Genomic DNA, 23538 nt, shown 5'->3' on the forward strand with positions numbered 1-23538 from the left:
TTCACAGGACCAAGCAGTGCTTTCTCGTCTGCCTCCTTCAGTCATTGTAGCCAGACTGCACTGGGTCAAATGTCACTATGAAATGTGATTAGCGTTATCAGCGTTCATTTTGAACGCGTTATTCTTTCTGTAATTAATGAATCAAAATTAACGTGTTATTTTTGACAGCCCTACTTTTTAAGGTATGTTGAAATAAAGAAATCTGCTTCTGGACATGGGGTTTTCCAGGTGTGATACTGCCACACAAAGAATAAATGTGTGTATTTATGATGTGTTATACCAAACATCCCCAATGTTTGATGGGGATGTTTGGTATGAATGGGTGTTTAGTGGTTTGGGTGTTTAAACAAAAATATATAACATCATATAACAGTACTACAAAACATTGTAGTACTTCAACTTGTATCTGATCTAACTCTTAATTTAGATATAGTTGGATTTGTTACACAGGCAAAGATTACATTCAATACCATTTAGAAGTAAAACTATGTATAAAGGCAACATGAAATCATGCCTTGTTATGCAACCCTTGTCCTGATTAAGATTTTGAGTAGTTTTTCAAATTAATATTGTTCATATGACATGTTTTGTCCCTAATCTCAAGAATCACTGACCTACAGACATGGATCTTTTCAAAAATGATAAGTAACCTTTGCCACCTTGAGTGGTACCGACATCTGGTCTTGCCCATGGACTACTTGCTAGCCACCGTTGTTTTCGAATAGATGGTGGTGATAATTAAACATGAATGAGGCCACATTTATGAATGGGAAATGTTACAAAGTGGACCTTTAAAACCATCGCTAAAGAAGAGACATACTTAATTGAGTTCAATTGTTTTTTTTTTTTATTACATTTGAAAAATCCTGCATAATCATGCTCATTATTTTTTTAACAGTATGTCAATCAATCTACCAAATTATGTTGGATTGGCTGATCCTCCCAGCAGGAAATTCTCAACTCATTCACCAATCCATATAGACGACATACTGTACATTTGTGTCCACCAGTGATGTGGCACCTAAATGGCTCGTTTGGAAAAATGTGGGCAGAAGTGTGCACATGTTGTACACCATTTTTAATGATGGTGGAAGCTAACTGGCCGAGGCTAACCCCCATCCCCCTACACCCTCAGTTTGCATTACTCTGGCTCTCTCCTTCTTTCTCCTCTTTTTCTTTTTTGTATACGCTCATTCATACACTTGACTTGGATGGCGTCTTTAACACATTGCTCTGTTGCATCCGTAAACAGCTTTTTAACTTATCCTGTAACAGAAATAGACATTAATTAACAGAGATAAGGCCACACAACTTCTTCACTGTATAACATTTCCTTCTGTTTTGAAAGCATCAAACTTTTGGGGAAATACTTTTATTAACCAATAACATTTTGAGTAGCTAAGCAACGAGTAGTATGGAATTTGTATAATTTGTATGATCTGTGTCCCATGGCTATGTGATCCTGCTGTTATAAAAATCACAGAAGATAATAAACCAACATGAAACTCAGTTAGACTACAGTACGTACTTATTATAGCTTTCAATTTTTTTTCATCCAGAGGTGTTCCTTGTCTATGTCCGGGTCCAGGCACGCAGGAGTCAGCAAGGAGGTCATTTCCAAACACCACTTTTGCTAATTTCACAGAATAAATGGATATAGTATCCTCCCTTGCTTCCTGCCAGTCCTTCATTGAGACTGGCTCTGAATTGCCGACATAGTACTGCTGTATAGAGAGAGAGAGAGAGAGAGAGAGAGAGAGATCAGTATGCCAGATCATTTTAAATAAAAAGGGTAGTTCTCAGGATTATTCTCATCAACTTTGTTATAAGCATGGAAGATGGTAAGCCACAACATTAGCTAAATATTAGGAGTACCGTCACACCGGTGTGACGGGAATGTTGAGAAATGAACATTCTAAAGAATATCTGGGTTCATTGAATTCAACATAGAATTTTAGAACCTTCAATTGTTGCGGAACTTAGAACGTTCAAAAACCTACACCTTTAAGGGTTAAAAGATAGCATACTTGCCTCTGCTGCCTCTGTCATTATTTCAGACAGACTATTTTGCAGGTCTTCCATGTTGGCCAGAGCCGCCATTGCTGTCAATATGCTAATATGAGTAAAAAGAAAATACCTTGGACTTTTTTTTTCTCATTCATACTACGTGGTACTTTATGAAATAGTTGCACCTGCATGCAGTATAACTAGTCTACAGTAGGTATGCAGTCTCTTCTCTATCATTTTGTCAATGTAATATATATATATATATATATATATATATATATATATATATATATATATATATATATATATATATATATATATATAATACCATCGTTGACTAAAAATTCAGGAAGTAGATGATGAAAAAAAAAACTTTTCTCTCTCAAATGAATGAATGAATTTTCTAATTTCAGATAACGCTTAGGTTTTTTTTTTTCTTCATATCAATTCAACGCAAAAAATATTGGCTTCGACACCATAGTACAGTGTAAATATGTGGACACATTTGTATGTTCAAACAGTCTCCCATGTCCTTTGACTTTAACAGAAAACACTCAGTCTGGCATCTTATTCTGTGAGATATGCCTTTTCAACTATAGATTGACATGGCATAGAAAACTGCACCAAATGCCAGTATTTTATGTGTACCACATTGTTAAAGGAAAATTCCAGTTTTTAGCACTTTGAGTCCCTTTTCTGGTTTGTTTTGGATGAACTAGAGTGGTGGACACCGATAATTATCTCATAATTACGAGATAGTATGATATATTATCTCATAATTACGAGATAATTATCTCATAATTACAAAATAATTATCTTGTAATTACGAGATAACTATCTCATAATTGCGAGATAATCATCTCGTAATTATGAGATAAGGATAGGATCCGTGCTGAGGATCTAAACAGCCTTTCAATAAAAGCAAGCACATATTTCCTACTGATTTCCTGCTTTGAATGACTTTCGTACTTTGAGAGATTAACATGTCTTTAAGTGGCATGAAAAATAAGCCTGTCAAATCGCCAACAACCCCAAAGCAAAGAGTATAGAAGCTTCTATAGGCTACTCTTTGCCCTAAGGCAATACAATGTTGCACATTACAGTCCTAACCAGTAGGTACCTCCATCCACGTTGCCACACGCCATAGATATATATACTGACAGTCAGTATATCTATGGTCACGCACGCCTAATGTTAATTTTGTGCAGCTAGGCTACTTGTTCAAGTGGCATTGATGAGTTAAACAGTCACATTTTTCCTACACTTATTGTATTGAGAGAAAATAGTCAGTTGTAAACAAAGAACTCTTCTTATGTAACCCTTTCGTAAATGGACTGAAGTTGGCTCTAAATATCTACTTTTATTGATTATGCTAACCGTTAGCATCTCTATGGGATTTCGGATATACATTAGCAATAAGCTAACACATTAGTTGTAATTATCTCGTAATTATGAGATAATATGTCATAATTATGAGATACTATCTCGTAATTATCTCATAATTACGAGATAACCTGATTTTTTTTTTTTTTTTTTTTTTTTTTTTTTTTGTGATGTGAATGCAATGCGTCGCCATATGCATGTGCAGAGTAGCCTTGAAATCTAGACGCACCCTAGCGGCAGCAATTACATTTGCTGCCAGGGCTAGTCTAGCAACTCTCTGTTGGCTTGTGCTTGTGAGCTTGAAAAATTAAACTTCTCTCAGGCCAATCAAATCGTGTATAGAGTCGTTAGGCGGGCTTAAAATAATGATTTCCTGCTACTTGAAAACAAATAAGATGGATGTTGCTGTTTGCAAACAGTCTGACAGGAGTTAAGCTTTTATTAAGTTGGCAAAAGTTTGAACTAGCCAACTAGCTCCGCTGGTGGGAAACGTATGGGACTCAGAGGGAATTTAAAAGACAACCAATTAACCCGCCCCTCGCGCCTGCTGAGCTGCACTGCGAACGGTGAGTGCCCAGACCCTACATTTTAATGTGGGTCTGGCTCGTCAGGCTATGTGCAGAGTTGATTTCAAATATTTTAAGTTGCACCGGCTATGCAGACTCTGCTGTTTAGTTGGTCTAAACCAACGGGCTAATGTGTGTGAACAGTGTGTCCACAATTCCAAATGAAGCTATTTAGAAAGTGTTTTATATTTTTTAAGACAGACGTTGCATCATGCCGATCATCGTAGCTTTTGTTTCTGAACGTCCCATGCTGCCAGTTTAGGAGCACCTGTTGCCTAAAGTTATTCATTAGCCCTTCAGGTTAGGCCTACTATAATGTCTGAATATTTGCTTTACCTTTTGCCCATCTTAATGGTTCAAACTTCACCTGTTCTCCGTCAAATATACCGTTATAGGCTATGTCTAATTTTTCACATGCAAAAATGCAACATAAGAGGTTTAGTCTAATGTCGCTCACGTTAACAACATAGGAAGAAGCTTCTACTAGGCTACATAGCTGCACTAATAGAGGTTTGTCAGTGTTTTTTGTCAAACATCCTGACATCTGCTCGTCCACTATTCCAGCTGCAACATCAGAGGTTTAGTCTAATGTCGCTCACGTTAACATAGGAAGAAGCTTCTACTAGGCTACATAGCTGCACTAATAGAGGTTTGTCAGTGTTTTTTGTCAAACATCCCGACATCTGCTCGTCCACTATTCCAGCTGATATTTCGGACGCACCTATGTGCGCTCTGGCATAGCGGAGGCTACTTTCGCTTTCTAAGAGAGTGAATGGCAGGAGAGGCAGGAGAACATCAAAGGTTAGTTTCAAAATAAAAGCGATAGTTCGTTTTTTGTACAACAAGACTCATTTTTCCCTTGGGAATCTACAATGATGCCATGTCCTCTATGAAAATAAATTGACACATATTTATTGAAGCAACGGATAAATAACTTGACGAATATTTGTCGAAGCAATAGATTAACTTTAATCCCTGAAAATATTTTTTTATTATTTTTTGGAAGGGGCATTTCAGTCAAAAAGATGGCAGACGGGGGCAACTTGCCCAACTAGCCGCGCCCTGTGCACGTCCCTGGCTTGGATGCAACGTGAACGTTAATTTAAACTTCACAGTGAGTTCGGCGAATTAATTTATTCTACAAGTGTTATAGGTCTAGGCTACGGCACAAAACCCTTTTTCCTTGATAGCTGTCTGTTACTCACTGATCTATAAAGAACATGGGACCAGTTCCCCAAAACGTTCTTATCGCTAAGTAGTTCTTAACCTATTCCTTAACCTCTCTCTTAACGTTATGGCACGATTCCCGACACGTTTGTACGCTAAGTATATCTTCTGTAAGTCACACGTTCGTAAGGTTGGTCTGGACCATTCTTAAGCTCTCTCTTAGCGCTGTTTGAGCTCTCAAGACGCTAGTCGCCGCCACTGTGCAGCAGTCTTTAGAAATCACCGCAGCTCAGTACAAGTCAAACTATGGTAGGCCGACAGTATGTTGACAATGTTGTGTCTCAACGATGATTTTATGTTATGGACATTTTAAGACTAATAATAAAATATGTTCGCAATGGATGCAGGCCTATTTATGAAGGTTACTTTATTTGGTATCAGAACTTATATGGTGGTAATTAGCCTAGGCTATTTAGTAATGTCATTAAAGCGTTCAAATTGGCAATCACTTTTGATAATTAAAAGCTGCAAAGAATTTGCCTCTAAATGGCTAAGATCTATAAATGGGTAAGCATGGTGGTGTCCAGTAAGCGACCAACTAGGCCTATGGCAGCCATCCAACGCGGTCCTTGTATTGAATCAAAACGCCGTGTAGTCCATGTCGCTCCATAGCTCTTTTTGTTGCTGTTGCACAAGTTATTCAAAGCTGGAAAACAGTGTCACCTTTGTGCAAGCTCACCTCGTCCAGCAGAACTTCAAGTTCCTCTGACGAGAAGCTTGGTGCCCTTTTTTTACGTTGCTTCCCCACCATACTGTATCTAAATCTCTCTCTGTTCATTGTAGATAGGTTGCTTTTTATTGAAAACATTAACCAATGGCAATCATTTTTTTATTTGAACCTTGAATTTCCACTGGGGATCAATAAAGTATGTATCTATCTATCAATACCGCATTAAACAGAAGTAACTGCAGCTGCTTGCCAATCAATTATATTTGTAAGATACCTTACCATTAATATAAAAGTGTATTACATCATTTTAAGAAGTTGTTAAACCCATGTCAAGAAGCGGCACAAGTGGCACAACGGGATAAGGAGGGTGGATGATTAGCGAGGGATAGGCCTACCCGGTTAGTCTACCCGTCACAACATATCGTGTGAACATATTACTGACAATGATAATTTAGTTAATAGTGTAGCGTCGGTGGATGTACATGTCTAACATTGAATGAGTGTCTCCCAGAATGCAGTGCGAGTGAATGCTAGAATGTGTAATGTCGGTTATAATAGTTGTAGTTACATTTAGCATGTTGTGTATTTGTTAGCGTGTTAGTCTCTTTGGTTGTACCTCATGTGTTTATCCTCGTGTTGATGTGTGTGGTAAACCCTTATTGTGTGTTACATGTGCTGAGACTACCCCTGTGTTGCCCTGTCCTAGTATGTCTGATTGTGTCTGAGTCTTCCTGTTCCAATAAATGGCCGTCCTGGCCAAAGGTGAATCTTGTCTGAGTGTGAGATCGCTACATTGGTGTCAGAAGTGCCCTCCCGGGGCGCGAAGATCTACGCCAGATCAAGATGGAGAAGAAGGCCGAAGTCCAGACCAGCAAGATGGCGGCGAAGCTCGCCACTGCGGAGGATGGAAGACCTTCCGGCCCGGCGCGGGACCTGTGCAGGCGACCAGCGGGACCAGCCCTGCACAGCCGACGAGAGCTGCCAGCGCTGGAGGAAGCGGCCCCGGCTGATGTCGCGGAAGTGTCCGCGGCTGGCAAAAAGTTCCCGGCTCGACGCCGATGTCGATGCTGCCGTCATCCGAGGATCTCATCCATAGAGAGCGCGAACTCTCTGACGACCTTGGAACACGACCACAGTGGCCGGGTTTACACCGCCAGCTACTGAAGAACTTCCAGAGCGTCAGCTGCCGGTCGAGAGTGTGATGGAGTCATAGCTGCTAGTTCGGGAGCTTGCGGTGCTCCAGCTAGTGACCAAGAGGGTAACGCCGACCTGTAGAGCCTTGGGAGCTATCGTTTTGGACTGTTTGAAGTTTGAAGTCGCGACGCTCGACACAAGTCTGCGCAATGTTTTCACGTTTTGTGTGTGAGTTCCTGTGTGTCCCGAGCCTGCTGGGAGGGTCGGGTCTCCATTTCCCGCCACAGTGGAGCATCGTTGTGCTTTCGAGAGACAGCCGACAAAAGTTCTACAAGAGGGCAGCGAGGAGGGACCTCGACGTGGACTGCTGGACTGCTGGAGATCGGCACACTGTGGACAGGTGGCAACGGCCACGAGCTGCTGTCACAGTAGCCAGAAGGGGCTACCGAACGCCCAGGGGTTCCAGCGATCCGGGGTTCGGCTTGCAGTGGGACTGTTTGCTGCTGTTTGAGGTAGCGCACAGCTGCACGGGCGGAAACCGAGGGCCGCGACACCGACCCACGCCTGGCGGGTTCTGGTGCTTGTTCGGGGAGAACTGACGGACAGAGGCAGCCGAGAGCCCTTCCAGTCGGACGGTTATCGCGGCAGCCGGAGCTTTTTCCCATCACTTGACTAAGCACTGGGACTGACACCGACGCAGCATCTGTTTCCAAGTAGGCTAGTGGAATTAATTTATCTTTGTATGGAACAGGGGCATGTGTTTTAATACCGCGACATATTTTAGAGAGACACAGAAAGGAGCGACAAAAATGGTTGATTGTGCAATTGTAGAAAAAACAAATGCCTATGCACTTAGTCATCCACCTCAAGAGTAGCCTACCAAAGCCATGACGTGGCTTGAAAGCCGGGAAATATAGCCTATTCCATGAAAATGTAGACCTACGTGTTCTGTCTTTTCTGGCGCTTCAATGAGGTTGATAATAATTATTTATTAACCATCTAATTCCAATTTGTAAAGGTTAGCCACGTATTTACTGTCGGCTATGAAGCATCAATTAACAATTAATATGTATTCCCAAAGGATTAGGCCTATCTCTCTATCAAAGGCTTAGCTGTTAATCATATAAGATCCAACCACCGTTATTTCTCAGTTCAGTGACCGTAGCCTATACTACAGCCGCAAGACTCTCAAGTGTCACGCATTGAGCGTGACAGTCACTCATTTCGGTCTATTGTCACGCACTCCCGCCACACATTGTATTTCTCACGCGGAAAAACTATTTATAATAGGCTATATTTCATTAAAAAAATGTCTCTGGCCTCACCGGCGCTCTCACTATGGAACCGGCAGGAAGCGCGTCTCCCCTGGAGTTCTTAGTCGAGCCTGCCACTTATCAGCCAATTAAAAAAAGAAAGAGGCAACACAATAACCAATCAGAAAATAGCACTATTGTATCTGGGTAAGATCACAGAGTTTATTCTTAAAAAATGTCAACAGTATTTCTTGAGGAAGCTATTTTTACACCTCCTTTATTGAAAGTACACTGACCTTTTCATCTATATGCTGGTTTTACTCCTTCTCAATCAAAAATAAGAAACACCTCAGAGCATTGTGTACACAGGAGACTGTGGAGTAATCTAATTGGAGAGTGTGCTGACATTTGATATGTATACTTGGTTTGGAAACCTGGGGGTTAAGAACAGAAACAAACTATCCAGAATTTTTAAGATGGGCAGTAAAATTGTTGGCAAAGGGGCAGAAATAATTGGCAGACATATATATGGTTATCTGGCATGGACTATTGTGAATAGAGTAATGATATTGCACTTGGTATGAATGACTTGGATGAGGATGCACTACAGTAGTACTACAGTACACCCTGGGGGGCATGCTTTTAAAGGTGCCCCAGAGTGTAGCACTGTAACTGCCTGGCAGTTGCGCACTAGCACACATCTATGGAAAACATTACAAATTACACGATTACAAGATATTACGAAATACATCTCGTAATGAGTAGTTAGTTATTCACCATCATTTGCAAATTGGTAATGATGGAGGGGCAAATATGAAGCACAGCTGAAAACTTGTCACGAGATGTAACTCCCAACATTTTTTATTCAGTCATTCGAACATTACTAAGGTAAGTGTTGCTTTTTCCAGGCTTTGTTTTTGATGGTAACCCCTTGTCAGTCAATAGTGAAAGTAATTACTGTTTTGTCATTGACTGACACCACGGTGAAGTTAGTTTCACTTTGCCAATGAGTTCAAATAATAGATGAGTGCATCTACAGGCTATACTCTGCTAGGTTTTATTAGAGCATTAGTGGAATAACTGTTCTATACGGTCTTGCGTGCAAGCAGATTCCTTTAAATGCGCCGCTGACTATGAAAATACCGATGCACTGTTTAAAGTTGCGCTGCTCACTGTTAAAGGGAATGACAGATGTCATTCTCATTGGTTTAAATGATGTTACGCCCAAAACACACCCATGACAGATTAAGAAACCTAGGAACACCTTGTTGCGCCATCCACCCGATGTTGTTAATGAAAACACTCCCAGTGTGGACTGGACATCCAACTAAATTTAAATAAGCTTTTGACTAGTAACCATGCATTTTAGAGTATAATAATAGGCCCCTTAGATTCAGAGTGAGCAATGGCAAGCTCCAGGTTGTTTCAATGATTAGTTTAATAACCAGGCAACTGCATGTTCAGGCATTCCCCTAACCAGTCCTGAATCAACCAATCAATCAAGAGCCCAAAAGATTCTGAAGGACTCTTCTCATCCTAACAATGGATTATTCCTACCGCTGAAATCAAGAAGACGCCATGTAGTCACAAAGCCAGAACTGAGAGACTCAGGAGAAGTTTTTATCCCCAGGCCATCCTAACTCTGAACTCACACTATACTGACTTTGCACACATTCACTCCTCAGCACTCAAACATTTCCCAACTCTGAACTCACACTATACTGACTTTGCACTCATTCACACACTCAGCACTCATGACCCCCCCCACACACACACACACACCTACAAGACTTTTTAGCACTTTTATATCCCTCTCCCTATGCTACAGACCTTTTATTTATTTTCTTATTTCATCACACGCCAAAACACACACACACACACACATATCTGACTTTCTCCAACTTTTGCACATCTCCATAGAACTTTTTATTTATTATTTTTGATTTATCCTCCATCTACCCCATGTCCTTGATTGCCTAGCCTTTTCTGCCCCCCCCACCCCACCCCCATCCCCAACACACACACTTACATCATCACTGTCATCACTTCACATACATACAGCACACTGCTTGCCACAGTAAGCCTCCTCTACATACTTGCTGCACACTGCCCCCCCTACATACACAGCACATTGTCTTCAGGATCTTCTCCAACACACATCCTCTTACATACTTACAGCACACTGCCCCCACCTACACACTACACACACACAGTCACTGCTCCACTCCTCCCTACCACACACACACATCTTCACTGTCATCACTACATACATCATACATACAGTACTCTGCTTGCAATAGTAAGTCCCTGCCCCCTACATACACAGCACATTATTTCATCAGGAAGCTTCTCCAACACACATCCCCAACATACTTATAGCACACTGCCCACACACACACTACACACACACACATAGTCACTGCTCCACTTCCACACACACACACACCTACAAGACTTTTAGCACTTTTATATCCCTCTCCCTATGCTACAGACCTTTTATTTATTTTCTTATTTCATCACATGCCAAACACACACACACACACATATCTGACTTTCTCCAACTTTTTGCACATCTCCATAGAACTTTTATTTATTATTTTTGATTTCTCCTCCATCTACCCATGTCCTTGATTGCCTAGCCTTTCTGCCCCCCACCCCCCACCCCATCCCCCCCCATCCCCAACACACACACTTACATCATCACTGTCATCACTTCACATACATACAGCACACTGCTTGCTACAGTAAGCCTCCCTACATACTTGCTGCACACTGCCCCCCCTACATACACAGCACATTGTCTTCAGGATCTTTCCAACACACATCCTCTACATACTTACAGCACACTGCCCCCACCTACACACTACACACACACAGTCACCGCCTCCACTCCTCCCTCCCACACACACACATCTTCACTGTCATCACTACATACATCATACATACAGTCCTCTGCTTGCAATAGTAAGTCCCTGCCCCTACATACACAGCACATTATTTCATCAGGAAGCTTCTCCAACACACATCCCTAAACATACTTACAGCACACTGCCCACACACACACACTACACACACACACATAGTCACTGCTCCACCCTCCTCCACACACACATCTTCACTGTCATCACTCACATACATCATACACACAGTACTCTGCTTGCAATAGTAAGTCCCTGCCCCCTACATACACAGCACATTATTTCATCAGGAAGCTTCCCCAACACACATATTGCACACTGCCCCTCTCCCCACATACACAGCACACTATCCCATCTCCCTGTCATCCCCCAACACACACACCAAGACCCCCTGGCAGTTGGGTTAGCCCCTTGAGCCGTGGATCTGCCCAAGGTTTCTTTCCTTGGTAAGGGAGTTTTCCCTGCCCCTGTTGCTCTTGGGTGCTCCTTTGTTGGTGCCCCCCACCCAATCCCAATCCTCCCCACCTTTTTATGCAGCCCTTGCCACTTAATCTACTAAACCCCTTCTACTGCACTTTTTACCCCCCCCCCCCCATTAATGCACAAATAGGCTGACACCAGACATAATTTCACTGCATTTCTTACTTCCAGTAACTATATGCATGTGACAATAAACTTCCTTGTATCCTTGTATCAATGACACTACAGCTTACAACTCACACTTTGTACAAAGATTTTATCTCGCCACAGACACACAAGACATTCAAGTGAACCTTGATCTGAAAATAGTGGTACTGTAGAGGGGGCATTACACAAGATCACCTGTTTCTGTACATCAGACAAGACAGCAGGCCAGACCCCCCATCCCCCAACATACACACACACACACAAACATAACCAAACATATCACACATAAGAAGCTTCCCTGTTTTACTCAAAGTGCAGCAGGTCTCGACCTGGATCCCCAACTCACCTATGAATCCGACATCAACCACCTCTGCAAGATTTCCTTCTTCCACCTCCATAACATTGCCAAACTCCGCCCCACCCTCTCCCTCCCAGATGCGCAAAAGTTGATACACACCTTTATCTCCTCCAGACTGGATTACTGCAACACACTTCTCATCAGAATCCCTAGCAAGAGCCTTGATAGGCTTCAATACATCCAAAACTGCAGCTAGGATCCTGATGAGAGTGCGGAAATACGAGCACACAACCCCCTTTCTTCACTTGCTCCACTGGCGTCCTGTCTCCTCCAGGATTGAATACAAGGTCTCCCTCCTCACTCAATGCATCAATGGAAATGCCCCAACATACCTCAAAGAACTACTCACCCCACAAAACACAACACACTCCCTCCGCTCCACTCACTCAAACCACCTCCTCGTACCCAGAACAAAACTAAAGAACATGGGGGATAGGGCTTTCTGTGCCACTTGTCAAGCGGTACAAAGTGGAGACAAGTCTCTGACATTGTCAATGCATGCCCAGATTGAGCAATGTTGCAGGGCAACCCAACCACATAATCGATTCCATTAAAACTTAACCCAACCACATAATCGATTCCAAGAAACTTAAGGTTGGTATGAGAGGGAATGTATTGTGGGTGTGTGAGCAATCAACAAGTGACTCATCTTGCACAGAATCATCTTCCTGAATCTCAATATTATGATCACAACAAGTCTGGGAAAATTACTAAAGCAGCACCAGTCAGAGGATACATTCATTGTTTAAACTACAACATACACAACTATAAAGTATTTTGATATTTTTTTTAAATATTTTTCAACCCAATCAAAAACAAATTACAAAATACTATTTTTTTGAAATACATGTACTGTACCACAAATACTGCCCATCCCTGGGAGTAGACATCACTTGTTCTGAGATGCCATGTTTGGTTCAGGAGATATTATGCAAAAATAGGCTTAAATGTCATGCCTTTATGAAATAATTTGACCTACTTTTCACATATCCCCTGTACTATGAAAGTTTAGTAAAACTGCCAAAGGTGCAGCTTTTGGCCATTGACCTATGCACAAATAATTCCAATTTTGAAAATGTTCCACCACTTGAGTTTTCATGGACTTTTGGTATGTGATATGGGAAGGTTTCATGAACTGAATAGGCCTACAACAAAAAAATTCTGTTGCAACTAGTTTTGGATTGGGTGATTTTTTTTCTCAGATTTTCTAGACTGTGACATTCGGTTTGCGCTCCTCTCATTTCTAATAAAGTTTGTTTGATTATATCATACACGTCGTTGTTAGTTTCCCCGAACTGTACTACTAGAATTGCGCCTGATCTTGAGTCATTTTAGGGCGTAACTCTTCAGGAATTGTTAGCAACATTATTTGGCATACATCTCACACTTCTAAATGGTATACAGAAGCTTGGAGCATTAACTTGTCCCAATAGTTTCAGAATGTTCCTCGTCTGGGCATCATTCCTACTCTTTGTGCTTGTCAGGACAGAGGTAGATGTTGGTATGTAATAGTCGACTACGCCACATAGAAGGGTTATGACCTCCCAACTAATTTAGAAACCTTCTGGGCAGTTTAGCCCCAACAGGACACACAGGTTTGTATCACTGAAAGACCAGAAACATGGTTCTATAAAAATAAAGGTAACAATTTATTAACACATAACAATAACTTGTCTATTATGGATTGCACTTACAGACAGGAATACAATCACAAGACACTAATCACATACACTATACACGCATAGACAAGCAGGCCGCAACCAAGTATTGCACAAGGCCCTATAGGCCTACTATTACTGCACACAGGGCAAGGAACAGGGCTGTGGGCTCCCCAGGGCTAGCAAGAGGCTGTCAGAAAGGGGTAGGATCCGGGCACAGCACACCACAGGTGAACACACACGTGTGTTTGTAAGTTTTTACACGTTTGGACTCTTCTGTTAAAGCTTAACCTATTGTAATGTTCCTTATAATTGATACTTCTTTTGCCTTTTGAATTCATTCTTCTGTTGGAGCCTAACCTAGTTCTTAAAGTTATTTTCATTTTTATACTTCTGTTCCGATAACTGGTGTGTAAATCATGTAGGCTATTGTACAGTATGACGTAGTTTTAATGTCTTTGGTTCTTAATTAACTCATTGTGTTGACAAAGTCATGTGTGTGTGCAGGGAGGTGTAGTGATACTACACCTCCCTGATACTATGATACTATGATACGATGCAAGGTATAAATGTGTGTGAGAAACACTTGATTCTCTCTTTGATGCACAGACTTCTGACTTGTCTCTGTACCCTGATATCTAGAGATTAATGAACAACTAATGAGAAAGACTAAACTTATTTCAGACTCTTGATAGATCTTTAAGCAACATTTCTTCCACAGCAGTCCTTGCCCATCTTCAGGTTGATTTGTGCTGACTTTCTCTAATTCTTTCTCTGTTGCAGGGCTATGCACTGGGTTTCCTTGTGACCCAGTCCCGGCACCTGTGGCTCATCCTATCTGACCTCCAGGAGTCCAGACAGGCTTCCCAACTATGCAGGTTTTTTAGCTTAATTTACCTTAACTGAACAGCTTCGAAGTCATTGGAATGGGTATATGACTTTTTTTTTTTCAAATCTGTGGTAGGGTCTGGGGGACCCCAAAACAGAAGATTACTAAAAATCAAAACCAAGTCAGTAGTTAAAGGTTATATCAGCGGTTTCAGGTTTAAAAAAAAGGCCCAAACATAAATTATCACATTCATTGAATCTTTCGATCCACTAGCTGCCTGCCCCATAAGCAGGCCGTCAAAAAAACGTGTCTCTGTAGGCAGCCTAGGCTTCGAGATCTGTACACAAAAACAATACCAACAGGGGTTGGCAACCACTCAAAAGCAAAATAAAGTGTTTCAACCAATAACCGACGAGTTGCGCGTTTATGAGAGTTTCAATTGCACAGGAGGGAAGGGGAGGAAGTAGCGAGCAGAAGACGTATCCCGCTATCGCTGATACAACCTTTAAATCAGTCAATTTTTATTGAACAAGCAACTTCACACAGAGGCTTGGGCTTCAGGGCCCCCTTAGCTCTTGGGCCCAGTAGGCCCATTCAGTAATCCATCCCTGGACCCCATGACTCCATTTGTCAAAATTACAAACTAGAGTATCTTTGTTAACCTTTGTATTATCAGAATCAGCTTTATTGGCCAGGTTTGAGTAAACAAACAAGGACTTTGACTGCGGTTAATCTTTGCTCTCTAAGTACAACACTCACGTTAACATATAAGAATAAAAAATATAATAGAATAAAAACAGAACAGTAAGAATATGTAGTAGAAATAGTAGAATATGGCTATGTATAAGTATAAATACAGTACATTTGCAAATAAATAGAACACTATGGGTGGGGTAGTGCAATTGTCTGGGGAGGGAAGTGCAGCTGGGGATGTCTGCCTCCTTGTTGTCCCTGTCAAGGTTGCAATGGTCGTGGACACCTCAACAGGCACAGGTAAGATATACAATATACTGTACAATTGAAGAGAGGAATAGTGCATATCAGTATAGACTGAGATTTAAGACTTAAATATAAATATAGTGCAAGGCAGTTCAGTGCAATGATAATGTATTAATAACAATATTATAATTGTAAGATTGAAGTATACATGAGGTAGAAGAGCAGAACAGTGTTGATTGACTTTGTTCCGTGTAAGGTTAGGGGCTATATATAGTATTACACAGAATGCAATTGCTCTTTAACTGATTGCTTAACGCAAGGCTTAGACTTATAGGTTTGGATACAGCCTAATAAGATTTTGTATTTTGATTTTATTATGCTGGCGGCTAATCACACAATTTTAAATTGTAATATGCTAGACAGGCCCCTCTTCTGTCTGACTCGCCTCACGTTACCCCATGCATTATAGGTTGGTTTCTGACAGAAATGACGTTTTGCACCACATTTGAGTCCTACGTTTTGTCTGCATGGATGCGCGATTGAGTGCGCATCTAAATGTAACATGCTATAAACAGGTTCATTTCTGACATTACTACTAGCATCTACATTCATTATTTATGTAATGACACAGGCACGCACAAATTCATCATTTAAAATAAAAGAGCACTAAGTTTCACTTTCGCTATCATTGCGAGAGAATAGGCTACAATATGGAAAATGCTTCAAAGTTACCTTTGAGTCTGATCGGCTCCAAAAATTAATGGGGTTTCCAGCCTGTGCTAGATCTTTCCAAATTTTGCGATATTGTTGACAGGCCTACCGCACGCAGTAGTAGGCTAAATGGAAGCTATTGATAGCGCACGCCACTAACGGAAAACGCAAAACCACCAGGACAAACCACTCAGGGGTGTAGGCTACTCTCTGGACGTTTGATTACATTTCAGATGGTGTTGCTTTTTGGTTTCCTGTGGTATATCGTTTTTTTCTTTCTTTATTTTTCTATGACTAAGCCCTGCTTGGGAAAGGGTTGTCATTGGATTTTTGTCATTGAAGTGGGAGTTACCCACAAGCTGTATAAAATGGCTGTATACAATTTCCGTGGCCTGTCATATTGAAGAGTTTGGTTCCGAAATTCAATATCTCCATTTTTAAGAATATTCATAAATTATGTTTTTCATTGGGTATTTCAAAAGTAATATCAATAATCTTGCAGTTATGTTGATTTGAATAAAGTGAAGAAATAAAAATCAAATAATAACCTAACTGCAGTTCCACTGATATTGCCTGGAAACAAAATACAAATTATTTATTAAAATTCATTTAAATGTCTCACACTCCTGTATTTGTTTTTCCCTCTTTCTCCTGGCATATATAGAATAAGATGGAGGACCAGGAGTATTTCATGGCTGTGGCTTTCCTCGCTGCAAAACAGAGCCCGGACACTAACTCTAAGGTATCACTGTCTACAAGCCCAACTAACACTCCCGCCATGTGTTGCTCCATTCTACTCTTATTGTCATGAAACATTAATGGGCCTGCAAGGTCATCACGGTTCTGTCAGGTTCTTTATACCGGTGATTATATATAATATATTTAATTATATATATATAAATGTAGTCTCTTTTTTAAATACAGCTCTGGACAGGGGTGCCTCCACTTGAAAGTAGTATTGCCAAATTTCTTGCCAAGCCCAATGTGTTGTATTTATTATCGGAGAAAATTCATTCGGAATGGGTCATACAGGAAGCCTACCTATTTTCTTTGTAATTGCCTTGATTGCATTGTAAGACTAATCTTAAGATACACTACTCAGTCATAAGGTAAATCATTGCCGTTTAGCCAGGTGAAGAAACATTTTAGCTGCTTTTACAATTGGGTGCATATGTTCCCATTACATGACTATGATTTGACAGGTGTAAAACAATGTAGCCTATTGTTAACAGAATAATAATAAAAAAGATAAATGCCATTAAATGTACAAGAACATTGACAGTAAGTCACAATAATCTTAGCAGTAATTTCACAGCCAGCCAAAAAAGTAGGCTTTAGACAAATGTGTCAGGAGGGCACATTTGACCACTGACAATTTGCTCCAGGCAGTGTTGTGCAAGTTCGTACTTCAGCACTTTGGTCAGCATAAGTAAAGTACCTACTTTACTTACTTACAAGAGCTAGCCTATACAAGTTCAGATCATACAGATTTAAATGAATAAATTCACTTTCATAAATATGCACTGTTAGTTCAAGTGTTCAAGTACTTCTTATACTTCTTCATAGTCATACTATCCTGTTTTTTTTAAATACACCCTCTTTATAATCAGCTGCCCATTACTACCATGACTAACTGCTGTGGACATTCATCACGACCAAACATTTATTATTCCACCCCTACATCAACACAATATGTAGGGGTGGAATAATATAACAAAGCACTTTAGTTTATACCTGGCCACCTAGTCTACAGTTCACAGACTTGTGCACCAGAATGACACCTTATTACCTTCAACTAGTTTGGTGAAAGGCTAGTGAATCTCTCTCCCTCTCCATTTTCTTCTCAAATAATATTGTAGGCCCTACACCTACTTGAAGCCCTAACTGTAGAATGACTCATGGCATTATGTTTTTATACTACACCAGGATATATTGTGTAGGCCACATCATTATTTGTATAAGCACACACACTAAATGGAGATCTAGGATTAGTTTGAATTACAAATGCAGAGTAGACTGCGCCTCAAAGGCGACTTTGGTGCACCCGCAGTTGCTTGTCGCTGCCGTTTCAGGCTTTAGAAATGTAGCCTGTAGTGTAGTAGTGCTCAGGCCGATAAGGAGGGTGGGGCACATACTGTTTATGAATGATAGTTTTTTTTCCCCATATGCAGAGCTCAGATTACTGTTGCATCTTGTTTGTGGAAAATATCTCACACAACAATTTGACACAAAAGTATGTTGATACATATTTTTGAGTATTTTAAGTGGGTACAATATGCTTTTTAAGTGAATATAACCTATGCCATAGCCTAGTCCTGGGGGTGTATTTAAATTAACATTTTAATTAATGTCTAGCCTACCCATATCTGGGAATGTATGATGTGATCATGATTACATATATCTTATGTCAGCCTTTTGATTAGGGAAAAATACTTTGTGCTGCATCCATGCCACCTGAAGCATGCTGGTAGAAATATCTATTCAAAAGCACAGCGGATCTGTACATGCCATGACCAACTTTTGATTCTTTGATTTGGAAAGCAAATTCATTATTTTGGGCTGCTATTAGAATATATTACAATTTCAGCCCAAAGTTGGATAGAATTTTACTCTTTGCCATGTTTTGACCAAGGTGTTTGTGAGATATACCACCGAGAGTAATGGGTGTGGAGATAGACAAAGCGCTGTGTGCACAATGGAAATATGATTAAATGCCATGTATATAAAACCTTAATTTTCTCGCGAACCGTTTATCACAACACCATGCACTACACAAACTGTTTATCACAATATCATGGGAAAGCTCAGGTTCTGCTTTCACGTGATATCTGTGTAATTTATGTGTGATAAGTACTCCGTGAGCAATTCGCACATTTTTGTCCGTCGGCCACATAGTTAGAGTTTATGTTGTGGTGGCCCCTTGGTGGCGCCCCTGCCTCATCTTTCCAAAAGTGTGCACGTTGTTTCGCCATGATTAGGAAAGTGTGTGAGAGACAATTGGACAAACTGGGGTTTTTTTGCACAAAAGCATCTGCTAATAAATTGAAATATAAACATAAACACAAACAAACACAACTTCCTGTGAAATCCCTGACTGCACCTTTAAGTAGGCAAATCTGTCAATCCAAAGGTCAAAATGCTACTAGCTGTGTCATTGGAAAAGGGGGGTGGAGGGTGGCGCAGCAGGCCAAAACACAAACTCAAAACCTACTTACAGGCTGCAAATGTAAGTTTGAATTGTGAATATCCTGACTGTACCTGGGCTGAACCCTTGAGTCTCTAGCTTCCCATCTCAGTGGAAACCTGAAGGCTCACTGGCTTTGCTGTCTCCTCTGCTAGAGCCATAGCGAGCAGGGATGTTCAATAAGATTCTTCAGTTCACAGTCCCATCTTTGTAGCATCTGAAATATCCCTTTTCTTGACCTCAACTGACATGTTGACGTTATTTCTGTCCAAGGTCGGGGCCTGCATTGTGAACACGGAGAAGAAGATTGTGGGCATCGGCTACAATAGGATGCCAATTGGCTGCCCCGCTGGATCGCTGCCCTGGGCTCGAGACAATGTGGACCCACTGAACAATAAATATATGTATGGTGGGTAACGTATCTTAACTTTTCATCATACTCATCACCATTATTGCCAGAATCAGGGTCCATTCGAAAGACACAGAAAACACAGACAGGACATTACATTACATTTACATTACATTACATTTGGCTGACGCTTTTTTAACCAAAGCGAGTAACAACATGGTAAACAGTAAGTTTTAGAACAATTCTCACAATTTTAGGACAGTTTAAAAAAAAAACAGTACAGTAAGAATAAGTGCGCCGGTGAGTGCTGTATTTTAACAGTTACTTGTCAGTTTAACGGCTGGTGAGTGCTAGGATCAGTAAGACTTGTTGTAAGTGTTGCTATGAGAGTAGATGTTCTCTAAAGAGCTGGGTCTTCAGGAGTTTTTGAAAGTGGAAAAGGATGTCCCTGCCCTTGTAGGAACTGGCAGTGTGTTCCACAACCCAGGAACAACAGATGGAAAAACAACAGATGAGAGAAAGTTTGGATTGGTCTGTTGAGGGCAGGTGGGAGCCGGTGGTAGGCAAGCATTAGAGACGCGCTCGCCAGAGGGCCAGTGTAGCTGGATGAGAGCAGCGGGGTAACATGGCCCTTTTGGGTTGGGTAGTGTAAGTCTGAATGAGGGCATTCAGTAGTAGGTGGGATTGCCTGAACCAGAAGTTGGGTAGAGACTGACGTGATGTTGTAGGCTAAAAGACCGGGCTTAGAGCAACTTGAATTTGATGGCGGGCGAGAACAACCATAGATTTCTTGCAGGTAGTGAAACAGACAGGGAGTCAAATTTGATGTTGATGTCGTGGTGTATGGTAGGTTTAGCTGGGATGACCAGCAGTTCAGTCTTTGAGAGGTTCAGCTGGAGGTGGTGTGCCTTCATCCATGTAGCTATGTCTGAGAGGCAATCTGAGATCCGTGCTGAAACCAGGGGGTCGCCAGGTGGAAAGGACAGATAGAGCTGTGTGTCGCCTGCATAGCAGTGGTATGAGAAGCCGTGCTGAACGGATAATCTGTCCCAAGGAGGTGGTGTAGATAGCAAAGAGGAGGGGGCCCAGCACTGAGCCCTGGGGACCCCTGTGGTGAGATGGTGAGGTGCAGATAGCTGACCAAGCCATGATACGCTAAACGAAGGCCCTGTGAGGTAGGATTCAAACCAGGAGAGAGCAGCTCCGAGATTCCCATGTCAGCGAAAGTATAGAGAGAAGGATACGGTGATTAACCGTGGTCAAAGGCAGCCGATAAGTCAAGCAGAATGAGTACTGATGATCGAAAGTGGTCGCCCTGGCTTCTTTTAAGGCTTCTGTTACAGACAGCAGAGCCGCTTTTGGTAGAGTGGCCGCTTTTGAACCCAGACTGATTTTGGATCCAGAAGGTTGTTCTGTGAAAGGAAGTCAGAGACCTGTTTGGAGACTGCTCGTTCAATGCCTTTGGATAGGAAAGGCAGTAGTGAGACAGGGCTGTAGTTCTCGACTTGAGCAGGGTTGAGAGAAGCTTTCTTAAGTAACGTAAGTTACCCGGCCATTTTGAACGCTGTTGGAAATGTGCCGGAGGTTAGCGAGGCATTGATCACATGTGTGATAGCTGGAGCCGCATGGTCGGGCTGATGGACTGAAGTAGGCTCAGAGGTATAGGGTCCAGAGAGCATGTGGTAGGACGGCTGCATGTCAGGAGTCTGGACACTTCACTCTCGAGAGAGAGGCGTGAATGCTGAAAAAGATGTTCCAGCAGTCCCTAGAGGTTGTAGGAGTGCGGTATCTGAGTCAGATCGTTGAGTGGGCATGTAGAGAATTGACTGCTGATTGCCGCCACTTTGTTTGTAAAAAATGAGGCGAGGGTATCTGCAGTAAGGCTGGATGGAGGAGGAGGCAGCTGAGGGTTGAGTAGCGATTTGAAGGTTGAGAAAAGTTTTCGAAAGTGTCTGTAGCACTGTTGATTTTGTCATTGTAGAAAGCAGTCTTAGCAGCAGTGATGCTGGCTGAGAAGGAGGTCAGGAGTGTCTGGTAGTTTTGAGGTCGCCAGCAAGTTTGGATTTGTGCCATTTCTCTCCGCGGCTCTGAGTTTGGTGCGCGCTGCATCGGAGGGTATCATTTAGCCATGGATGAGAATGTTTGGATCGAGCTGGCCTTGTGGTAAGAGGGCACAGCTCGCCTAGACACGAGGTCAGTGTGGAGCAGAGCGAATCAGTGGCTTCATTAACCTCCAGAGAGGAGAAGGTGTTGAGTGGAGGTAGACCGGAGGCAACCACAGAGGAGAAGTGCGTTGGAGACAGGTTCCGGATGTTGCGGGGCGAACGTGACCATCGGCTGAGGAGCCGGAGGCTGTTCTGTCAGGCTGTCTGGATGAAGAAGTGGTCAGAAAGATGGAGAGCGCCACCATGAGGGTGTCTGTGCTGCAGTTCAGTGAAAATCAAGTCAAGCTCTTTGCCAGCTTTGTGAGTCGGGTGGGCTTTTGAACCAGTTCGAGGTCAAAGGAGTGGACCAGGGCCAAAAGTCCGCTGAGCCTGGGGCATCTAAGTGGATGTTCATATCATCGAGAACAAGAAGCGGACAGTCATGCTCAGGGATGGAGGATAGCAGAGTGTCAAGTTCGTCCAATAAAGTCGCCTAGTTGGCCTGGAGGGCGGTAGATGACCAGCACGTAGAGTTTTGCTGGGGCTTATCACTGTGATGGCATGGAATTCGAATGAGACATATTTGTTTGAAGGCAGTAGCGGGGTGAATTTCCATTTGTTGGAGATCAGCAGGCCGTTCCGCCCCTCGGCCCAGATAGGCGAGGGGTGTGGGATAGTGTAAGGTTAGTGGAGAGTGCAGCTGGGGTGGCAGTGTTCTCTGGTTTGATCCAAGTCTCAGTGAGAGCAAGGAGTTCCAATGAAAGGTGGTTGGCATAGCCAGCTATGAAGTCCGCTTTGTTGACTGCGCGGATTGACAGTTCCACAAGCCCATGGAGAAGGAGGTTTCTGTCGGTGAGGACCGTTTAAGTTCCTGGAGGTTAAGGCGATTTCTGCTCCTTTTGGCATGATGCCGTTTTCGGCAATGGCCGGTGATGACAGATATGGTGGAACGGCACATTTTGCCCTTTGTCGGGTGCCTGTGCTCGGTGAACTTGCACAGGTAAACTTGCTTGTCTTTGACCGTCTTGCCCCGCTTGTCCTTTGTAACGAGGCTGGTTGTAAACGAGGGCTGCCGCTTATGCTGACGCTTCAGCGGCCGCCACTAATTTTATGCTGCTAGGAATTGCATGCAGCTGTCCTCCTATCTCACTAATGATGCATCAGCATAGACCGCCCTCTGACGTTCGCACAGCTTAGATTGTTCAAAAGGGTGTTAATTACTGTCAACTGAAAGTCCGCTCGCTCACACCGACCGAAACTCACAGTTTCAAGTAGCCTCCTCCCATACATACAACATACATTAAAAAGTATAAGGCAAAGAAAGAAAGATACAAAAAAACATTGCACTTCTATAAAAGACACCAGTGTATCCACAGGGGTGATCTATCATATCATATGTGATTTCAAGCCCATACATTTTATTTGTCATATTCAGTAATCATTTCCTCACAACCGCTAGATTCCCAATTCATGACTACATGAAAGAAAAAAAAACAGTCTCTGTAGGCAGCCCAGACTCCAAAAACTGGAAACAAACAAAATAAAGGCAGCCTGTCCCCCAAACAAAAACAAAACCCTGCA

General features: G+C 42.1%; 1 protein-coding gene and 1 long non-coding RNA gene across 28 annotated transcripts in view; one reads left to right on the forward strand and one right to left on the reverse strand.

The window, feature by feature from the left end:
• LOC125287330 (deoxycytidylate deaminase-like) overlaps positions 1-23538 on the forward strand; it is a 75369-nt gene that overhangs the window by 753 nt on the left and 51078 nt on the right. For 21 of the 27 annotated variants that reach the window (XR_007192344.1, XR_007192345.1, XM_048232996.1 and 18 more), the window contains exons 1-3: positions 15070-15623; positions 16945-17022; positions 19738-19873. Coding sequence is in view for 25 of the 27 variants with exons in the window: in XM_048232996.1 (XP_048088953.1) it covers positions 15561-15623; positions 16945-17022; positions 19738-19873 (277 nt within the window). In the remaining 2 variants the exon portion in view is untranslated. The other 6 variants (XM_048232988.1, XM_048233005.1, XM_048232990.1 and 3 more) reach the window with 6 other exon arrangements.
• On the reverse strand, positions 825-16390 carry LOC125287332. The gene is made up of 3 exons (XR_007192346.1): positions 16302-16390; positions 1529-1724; positions 825-1266 (listed from the first exon to the last, which is right to left on the reverse strand). It is a non-coding gene; the product is annotated as an uncharacterized LOC125287332 (long non-coding RNA).

This window comes from Alosa alosa, chromosome 22 (assembly GCF_017589495.1).
Source record: "Alosa alosa isolate M-15738 ecotype Scorff River chromosome 22, AALO_Geno_1.1, whole genome shotgun sequence".
NCBI classification, from domain to species: Eukaryota; Metazoa; Chordata; class Actinopteri; order Clupeiformes; family Clupeidae; genus Alosa; species Alosa alosa.